The sequence below is a fragment of the Phyllopteryx taeniolatus genome, chromosome 8 (genome assembly GCF_024500385.1).
Source record: "Phyllopteryx taeniolatus isolate TA_2022b chromosome 8, UOR_Ptae_1.2, whole genome shotgun sequence".
Lineage (NCBI taxonomy): Eukaryota > Metazoa > Chordata > Actinopteri > Syngnathiformes > Syngnathidae > Phyllopteryx > Phyllopteryx taeniolatus.
Genome location: NC_084509.1, coordinates 16,250,569 through 16,260,172, shown reverse-complemented (window position 1 = coordinate 16,260,172; position 9,604 = coordinate 16,250,569). Strand labels below are relative to the sequence as shown.

General features: G+C 44.1%; 1 protein-coding gene across 1 annotated transcript; it reads right to left on the bottom strand.

Annotated features, from left to right (window-relative positions):
- Positions 1-749: 749 nt before the first annotated feature.
- Positions 750-7,985, bottom strand: LOC133482286 (claudin-3-like). Its single transcript, XM_061782277.1, has 2 exons — positions 7,260-7,985; positions 750-2,502 (listed from the first exon to the last, which is right to left on the bottom strand). The coding sequence occupies exons 1-2, from the start codon at positions 7,748-7,750 to the stop codon at positions 1,854-1,856; spliced, it is 1,140 nt and encodes a 379-aa protein (XP_061638261.1). The 5' UTR covers positions 7,751-7,985; the 3' UTR covers positions 750-1,853.
- Positions 7,986-9,604: the final 1,619 nt, after the last annotated feature.

The window sequence follows — 9,604 nt, the reverse complement described above, 5'->3', positions numbered from 1 at the left end:
ACACGCTGGCTCGAACCACATATTTACGCTCACAGGCCACTTTATTAGGAACACAAGCTAATGTCCCAAATTGCCTTCACAAACTTAATGCTCATTTTTGTTTGAGAAATGGAGAAAGTAGTAAGTTTAGTGGGTTAATAAGTGTAATCACCTATGAATACTGATTGAAATGAAGAATAGTAGCGGTATTAATGACATAAAAACATCGTTTATTGGGATTTCTTTGTGTAATATCAGGCACTTTTGAATAATTAAACATACCCTACGTCAAACTGACCCAGGGAAATGACTGCTGTTCCTGAGAAAGGAACATAACAGGAGAGTTAACAAGGTGTTCATTACCGTGGTTGTATCACACTGAGAGCTGTTTCTAATAATTTGCCCCTCTTAATACAACCCCCCCCCCCCCCCCCCAGCCTAATAATACCGCTCTGTTGAACAAAACTGAGCATTATTATGTACTGTAGCTGTAAAGTTGAATTCTTTTTAGCACAGGTGAAAAGTAATGTATTACATTTATTTGCACTGCAATTGAGTTAGTAGGCTTTTTAAAATTGTTTTTAAAAATGTCTTTCATTTAAAGTATTGTAAACCAAAATGCGCATTGGAAACTAATACTAATTACAGTGGTGATTGTCTCTGTCTTCTTTTCTGTTACTATTACTATTGATACTGGCACACCTGTTAACCGATCCTGTGGCTCAGTAGTCAGTGTCACAAGTCAAAATTCAAGAAGAAACCATATTACCTTCATTAAAACATAATGATGTTTATTGTCAAAAGATACAAGCACAGAAAAAACGTATGATAAACAAACCTTGTACTATGAATATCAGTGCACATTGCATCACATTACATGTGTCATGAGATTAATGATGCTCTTACTGCTCTGTTTATTGTTGATAACACTTCTGGATTATTTCAATTTAGCTTGGAACACATTCCGGACATTTTGGCACCTCGTCTAAAGGTGACGTCATGGTGTCAGGATCAAAATATTCAGCACGGGTGCACAGACAATCCTCTCTGTGCGGTTTGTTTCTAGAGGAGAAAATTGAGTTAATTTATCTTTGCTCATCTATGCCAGTGATGTATAGTGACAGGTACAATGATTAAATGTGCTGCCACTAAATGGGATTTAATCAAACAGGAACTATCCCCCCATAACCACAATTATACTTAACAGTCTTATCAGGGGTGTCATGCTCATTTTGTTTGTGGCTCACATTGTAGTTGTGGTTTCCCTCGGAGGACCGTTACGGCAATAAAAAAACATCTAAATGTAGTCATCTCATGTACACAATTGCCTCTGCAATTGATTGTTATATCTATTGTAAACAACAAATTGAAGTTGAAATCAGAAGTCATTGAAAGTTGTGGCACATAAATATTGAAGTATAAAATTATTGTTCAATTTGTATTGAGAAGGGATTTGGTGGGTAAAAAATGCTTGTTAAAAGTGAAGAGAAATTGCAATTTTGGGACAGATTTTCTGCCAAAATGGTCCAAAATGATTATTAATTCATGACAAAAAAACGTATCACTGTACATCTATCTAAGCCAGTGACGTATAGTGATAGGCAGGATAAATGAAATGCTCTTCCACTAGATGGCAGAAGGTACAATTAACTTGTGTCCACATGTTGCCGTTCATACAACAGAATATTAGCTTTGTGTTTGTCTAAATTCACCCAGATTTCACACTGAGGAAGTCGAGATCATAATTTTTTTCAGTATACAGTATATAGACTTACATTAAGGTAAAAATGTACAGAAATCAACTGATGATTGGATCAATTTTCCATCATCTCCTCGCAGGGATGGGCTTCCAGTATTTTTGTCCCTGTCCTTGCTCACACGTAGTCTTTCCTCTCCATCCCCTGGCCTCCCGCGGACCTGGAGGCCGAGTACGCCATTCGTGAATTGTTGTACCGGGCCTCGCTGGGCGGGCACGAGCAGCAAAGCAGTCCGCCGCCCAAGATCAGGAGGGCGGCGGCCGCCCAGCCGATGTAGAGCGCGGCGCCCAGTTCCCGCCTCTGGGCGTCCGTCAGTAAAGGGTTGTAGAAGTCCCGGATGATGGTGTTGGCCGACCAGGAGACGGGAATGAGCTGCATGACGCCCGACACAATGAAGAACACCCCAGAGATGATCATCACCTTGGCTTTGGAGGCCTCCTCTTCGATGCAGTTGGTGCACTTGGCGCCGGTGATTGCGATAAGCACGGCCATGATGGCCAGCAAGATGGAAATGACAGTGAGCGCCCGGGCGGCCTGCAGGTCCTGCGAGAGGGCCAGCATGGAGTCGTAGACCTTGCACTGCATCTGGCCCGTGCTCTGCACCACGCAGGTCATCCACAGGCCCTCCCAGATGATCTGCGCCGTCACGATGTTGCTGCCGATGAACGCCGTCACCCTCCACATGGGCAGGGCGCACGCCACAATGCCGATGATCCATCCCAGGATGCACAGGGAGATGCCCAGCAACTCCAGGCCGACGGACATCCTGCAAGCTGTTCCACCAACGTCGCGCTGGAGAAACTCTTGAGAAAGTTAGTACTGTGTGTGTGTGCAGCGTAGACGTGAGCACTATGCTTTATAAAGAAGGGTCAGGTGGATGGGAGGAGTCCTTGGAGGAGCTGACATCACCACAAAAGGGGGGAGGAAAGACGCGGAGAAGAAGAGACTCTGCTCTCGGCTTTCACAATGGGCCTGCTCCGCCACAATGAGGCCTTTTATGATACATGAAACAAGCAAGCAGCAATTGAACGGGATAAGAGCATATTGGTGGCATTTTAGCATCACTGGGGGTTTTATACCGTAATCATTAGGATGTCTGTCGGGTAGTGGTTCTCATATGGGGTCAGTGAGAGGTAGCCTGGAGGGCCCCAAAAGAATTTGTGATAAATTATTATGTGGTATAATTTTAAAAAGTGCATATCTACTGTGCACATAGGGACTGGCACGTCGATAAAGCAAACATAACCAATTACTCCTCCCGACCATTGCTTTCAGCCAATTAAAAGCAATCATATCATTGTAAAATATCATCATATAAATCTGACATGCCTGCATGAAGAGGACTGCACTCCACAACTTTTTTTTTCTCAAAAATAGGCAACTTTTCCATCCTTATGACATTTAGAGGTCCACGGGGTAACTGGCATTTGGAAAAGGATTTCTTATATTTTTTTAAACTTGAAAAAGATGTCGATCTGTGGACAAATAGGAAAATTTATTAAGATTTGGAATCCGTTTTTCTCCTAATTAATGGCATGTAATTTACATTTGCACCTGACTGACCGAGCTGCTGATTGTATGAATTAACAATATATAATGACGTCACTTTTTAAGGCATTTCAATTGTACTTAATGACGATGTATGAAGTGCAGTCAACATGGGACTGCACTTCATCCTAGAACACCTCAACAGTGCAGGGACCTACGCGAGGATCCTGTTCGTGGACTTCAGCTCAGCGTTCAACACCATCATCCCTGAACTCCTTTCATCCAAGCTTCTCCAGCTCAGCGTCTCACCTGCCATCTGCCAGTGGATTTACAGCTTTCTGACGGGCAGGACACAGCAGGTCAGGCTGGGGGAGGCCACCTCATCCACACGCAGCATCAGCACTGGGGCGCCCCAAGGTTGTGTCCTCTCTCCGCTGCTCTTCTCTCTCTACACGAACGACTGCACCTCAGCGAACCCGACTGTCAAACTCCTGAAGTTTGCAGATGACACCACTGTCATCGGCCTCATCAAGGACGGTGACGAGTCTGCATATCGACAGGAAGCGGAGCGGCTGGAGCTGTGGTGCGGACGACACAACCTGGAGCTGAACACGCTCAAGACTGTAGAGATGATCGTGGACTTCAGGAGGCATCCTTCGCCACAGCTGCCCCTCACACTGTCCAGCTGCCTTGTGTCAACCGTCGAGACCTTCAAGTTCCTGGGAATTACAATCTCCCAGGACCTGAAGTGGGCGACCAACATCAACTCCGTCCTCAAAAAGGCCCAGCAGAGGATGTACTTCCTGCGGCTTCTGAGAAAGCATGGCCTGCCACCGGAGCTGCTGAGACAGTTCTACACAGCGGTCATCGAATCAGTCCTGTGTTCTTCCATCACAGTCTGGTTTGGTGCTGCTACAAAAAAGGACAAACTCCGACTGCAACGGACAATCAAAACTGCTGAAAGGATTGTCGGTACCCCCCCTACCCACCCTTGAGGACTTGCACGCTGCCAGAACTAAGACAAGGGCGTGCAAAATCCTCTCGGACCCTCCCCACCCTGGTCACCAGCTCTTCCAGCTCCTTCCCTCAGGTAGGCGCTACCGATCAATGCAAGCTAGAACTAGTAGACATTCCAACAGCTTCTTCCCTCTTGCAATCAACTTCTTGAACAGCTAACTTACAATTCCATTACAACAAGCTGGCAATTTTTTGACTTGAGTTCGTTGTCACATTTCTGTATTATGTATTACTCGTGCACTCACTGTAGCTGTCTCGCCGTGCTGCACTATTTGCATATAGTGGCCACTCATGCCAGAGTAGCATCTGCTCCATTTGCACACTGATTGAGGAGTATCTGTAACATTTGCACAACCATTGTCCCAGATTATCGCAGTACTCGTCACTTTAAACCGCATACACTCCTTGAAGTCTCAGTGCCCTTTGCACAATGGTCATTGCACCGGACTATTGCGATATTAGCCATTCGAACTGAGGACTCTGCATCTTTTTGCACAATTGTTGTTTGTTGTTGTTTTTTGTCAATGTCTTTATGTCTCCAAAGTGTTCTGTAAATTGACTGTCTGTTGTACTAGAGCGGCTCCAACTACCGGAGACAAATTCCTTGTGTGTTTTGGACATACTTGGCAAATAAAGATGATTCTGATTCTGATTCTGATTCTGATTCTGATTCTGATTCTGATGCTTTGTTTTCCTAATTGTTCCTTTTATTATGTGCTGGGGTAGTGTACCATGAAGGGGAAGGTGGAACCAATCTAATCAATTTAGGACCCTAGGATCAATTTGACCAAAGGACAAACACCTACAGGAAGTGAAAAAGTGGATTTGTTCCCAATGTTTTCAGCTGTAACAGCTTTCACACTCCTGGGAAGACTTTCTTTAAGATGTTGGAGTGCGTCTGTGGGAATGTTTGTCCATTTGTAAGGTCACTGAACACAGGAGTTGCTTGATGTGTTTGTTCTTCCACTCTTACAGTAACTCATCCAGGCATGACTTTAAGGGCCTTGCTTTGTGCACCGTGGAACAGAAAAGGAACGTTCCCCAAACTGTCCCCACAAAGTTGGAAGCATACAATTTTTTAATGTCTTGATCAGAAGAACAATTCAGATTCAGGGACCACTATGGACTGAAGTCCAACCTCTGATTGATTGACTGAAGTGGTGTACCTAAATCTTGTTCATACAGTCACCATTCAGTTGTGTACTCGTTTGTCAGCATTTCAGTTGTGCAGGGTCCCAAAACATAGCCATAACATCCTAATTTTCACCGTCCTATTAATGGAGTTCTGATTGTGCCAAGTTAGAAGCATGCAATTGGTTGGTAGTGAGGAAGAAGGAAGTCCAATCGTATGTGGATTCCAAAATGAAGGCAGCATTTATTTTAATTTTGGTTATTGGAGTAAGGGAGCAAATGTCATATGAACATTGTAGACAAGGCATTTACAAAAGTTTGGGTTACAATGTATAGTTGAGCTGCTGTTTATTTTGAACTCACATCAGGAGTTTATAGCAAAGGACTGTGGAACTTTCTCCAAGTTTCTCTAGTCACTTTTACAGCATTCACCTGCCAACAAATAGTGTTTGATGGCCTTTAATCACTGTCTGTCTGCGGGATGCCCTTGGAATTCTTTGGCAGAATGACCGTTTCTCTAGAAATGTAGACCCCCTCCTCATCATCACCACCAATGACTGCCTTCTGTCCTCCCCCAACCCTCTTCCTTTCTCTCAACCATGAAGCAAGTCCTTTGTTTAGGAAGCTGACAAAGTAGACGACCGTTCTTGTTATCTGGGAGCAAACAGCCAGGTAGACGACTGCTCTGATGCTGTTGAAGCTTCTATTCAATAGAATGTACATCCGAAGATACCAAAGTTGAAATGAAAAGGACCGTTTACATTCCACAAACAAATCTTTAACCAAAAAAAAAAAAAAAAAAAAAAAAAAAAAAAGGGTTTGAGGTTGGGGCTTGAGTCAAGTAAGGGAACAGAAGATTGCCTTCCACAAACTCTTCCCGCAAAGTTGAAAGCATTCAGTTGTTCAAAATGTCCTCCGAAGAATAATTAAATTCAGGTACAACGGAGGACTCAAGTCCGACCTCAGACCCATTGATTTATTGACTTATGGTGCGTGCCTCAAGATTTTGTATGATTTTTTATTTTTATTTTTTTCAGAGTTTCCAGAGTAAAGGGTTCCTAAATGAATAACTAAGATTCAGGCATCCACTATCCAAATAATTGTTTAATAGAAAACATAATAGTGTACTTTGCAGTCAGCTAACAAAGTGTTTTCCTCCGTGTTTACCTAACGGTATCTCCACTGCTGACGCCACCTGTGCGGAAGCTATACTGCATGTCAGGCTGGTAAAGTGGTATCGCTCTGTTGGTATCGGAGCATTTTTTCAAGTTCAAGTGCAGACGTACAGTATCAGCACCGATATTGGTATCAGTATCAGTACATCCCTTTTTTAAAACATAAATACAGTATACCAAAAACTATGATCGCAAAACACTTTATAATTTCAAACTCATCCTATAACATTACCCTTCAAAATAAATTGCTTACAGATGATTTGATTTTAAAAAAAAAAAAATTAAAAAAAGAATGCACTGGAAGTGCAAGGACGCCTTCGCCGACATATAAAGTTCTTCAACAGTTGTAGTATGTCATTTCAACATACTACATTGACACCAATTACTTTCAGCAAATAATGAAGGCTAGGTCAACTGGGTGAATTCCCGAAGAGCAAATCCTTAATATTAGGTGGATTGCTGTAGCTACGAGAATGAAAAAAGGATTTGAGCTGAGTTTGAAACACAGTCTCAAACGTGTTCAAGACAGTTTGTCCATTAATAGCCACATTAGACGTAGTTTCTCTGCTCGTAGCCACTCAGGGGGATGGATCTGCTGGGCGGGTATATGATCTTTGATGGGGGCCTGTACTTCTCAATCTGTGGGGGACAACTGGAGCACAGAATGCCCCCGCCGAGGAGCAGGAAGGCGGCGCCAGCCCAGCCGGCATACAGAGCGCCTCCGATCTCCCTCTTCTGGGCCTCGGGGATGACGGGATTGTAGAACTCCATTATGATGGCGTTGGCCGACCACGACACCGGGATGAGCTGGGTCAGAGACGCCAGGATGAACGCCACCCCGGCCCCGATCATCACCCGAGCTTTGGCCCGCTCCTCCTCCACGCAGTTGGTGCACTTGGCCCCCATCATAGCCACCAGGATTCCTACCAGGCCCAGCACGATGGAGATGACGGTAAGGGCCCGGGCGGCCTGCAGATCGCCGCTCAGGGCCAGCATGGAGTCGTGGATTTTACACTGCATCTGGCCTGTGCTCTGCACCACACAGTTCATCCAGATACCCTCCCAGATGGTCTGCGCCGTGACGATGCTGACCCCAATGAAAGCCGACACTCTCCACATGGGCAGAATGCATGATGTCAGGCCCAGGATCCATCCCAGGACGGCCAGCACTACTCCAAGTATCTCCAGTCCTGCTGAAGGCATGTCTCAGAACCGAGGTCTTCTCGTTGTCGTGTCAAAGTGCCCAATCGCTCATATAGGCAACAGAAGGTGGAGTCTCAGAATTCAAACTGTCCCTCTCTGTGGTGGAGCGTCCAAAAAAACGTAGCGGCCTTGGCTCAGGAAAACGGCCTCAGCTTAATCATTCAACCCCTCGGTAGCACTCCCACCTGTTTGGGTTAAGGGGAGAGCACACATAAAGCTGCTATCTCATATCGAGACCAGTTAAAGAGTAACAGAGGTGGTAAAGAACCAGCCAATGAATGATTGAAAGTGAATATCAGCATCCATGGGTGTCTGTCACGATGACTTTTCCTCTTCAACAATGACAGTGAAACCTCGATGGTCCAACACAAGCCATTCAACCTCTGATTTGTTCAGATTTGGAATCAGTTTTCTCCTCAGGAAATAATGAAAATGGTCAAACTAACACCACCATTAAACCTTTTATTAACTACACGCAATGGCCGTCAAGAAGAATGTGGCCTTGGATGTTTACTTAACACGCCATAAAATAGTTGCACACATTGTGACATTATAAAATTTGAGTCAGCACCTAGCCCTTCACTAGGAGTTGTAGTAGCGCGAAGATGTCAACTAGTGCCTCATTAGAATCTAGTTGTCTTACTCGTATGCCAAAGTTTTCCCAATAGTGTGTACAAATGTCATGCAGTAGTGGGAAATGTCATTCATAAGACAGAGTTGTTCTGGTAGTGTGCTGAACTGTCTTACTAGTGAGGACAAAGAGCGTACAAAGTACATGGACCTTAAAGGGGGTGTTTGCAGTGTTAAAGCAAGAGTTGAATGTAACCTCACTTCACGAATCCCTCCTGCCCGAATGTATGCGATACTTAAACATGGTCATTCATAATGGAGTGCGATTATGAACGTGCATAGTTGTGATAGTCACAGAGAACTCATATCCAGCTTCAACAAAATAGCAGCGCTAGCAAAACTAAGCTAGCATTAGCACTGTAAACAAGACAATCTTAGCCACGACTGCTACGTTGGTTGTATGGCTTTTTTGGAATGCAGTGTTATTATAACATTAAATGTTACCGGTTTGAAGGTTTTCTTTTCATGTACAATCAATTAGATCTAAAAGAAAGGTCAGTAACTTCCCTGTCGAGTAGAAACATTGCTAATTTCGCGTCGTCGCCATCTGCTTCTGTTTACTAGTCTTATGACCCGTTGTTAGCAAAAGAAAGATGGGCCTTTTTTTTTCCAGGAAGTGGATATTCCGCCATTGTTTCAGCAAAGCTCCTGAAGCCCAAGGTAACAGGTCAGCGCAAGGCCACGGGGGTGTGCTCCCTATGAGTGGGCCCACAATAAATGATTGAGACCTCGTCAGTCAGGCCTTCTGTTTTTGATTGATTTTCTGTTCCCTGGTACGATGGTTTCTTGCAAATCAAATTAGAGGCACGAGGTTGGACCAGAGCGCTGATTTTTTTCCACAAATCATTTTACTCGTACCACTGTCAGGTTAGTTTGAAACCATTATGAAAAAAAGTTTGTTTTTGTTTTGTTTTTTTAATTGCAAACTCCCCTTTAAGCTGGACATTACGGAATGAATGCTGAAACAGCTTTCCATACCCACAAACTACGCTGAAGTGTCTTCACTTGACCTGTAACATAAACACAACCAGGCATCTCAACACACAGGCACGCCATGCACACACACATGCATACGTACCCATTATGACCAGTTAACCAGCAGAACATTTTATGGTGGAATGATTTTGTACGGATGAGGTTTTAAGGTATTACTGATAAACATCAGAAACAAGAATCACAATCAAATTGAAACTTCCTTAAGCCAGCAGTTGTATTTTGCAGTGG

Coding starts and splice junctions, on each gene's coding strand:
- LOC133482286 (XM_061782277.1), bottom strand. CDS start 7,750: ATGCCTTCAGCAGGACTGGAGATACTTGGAGTAGTGCTGGCCGTCCTG. Junction 2,503..7,259: donor AGGGAGATCGGAGGCGCTCT/GTATGCCGGCTG, acceptor AACAGCTTGCAG/GATGTCCGTCGGCCTGGAGT.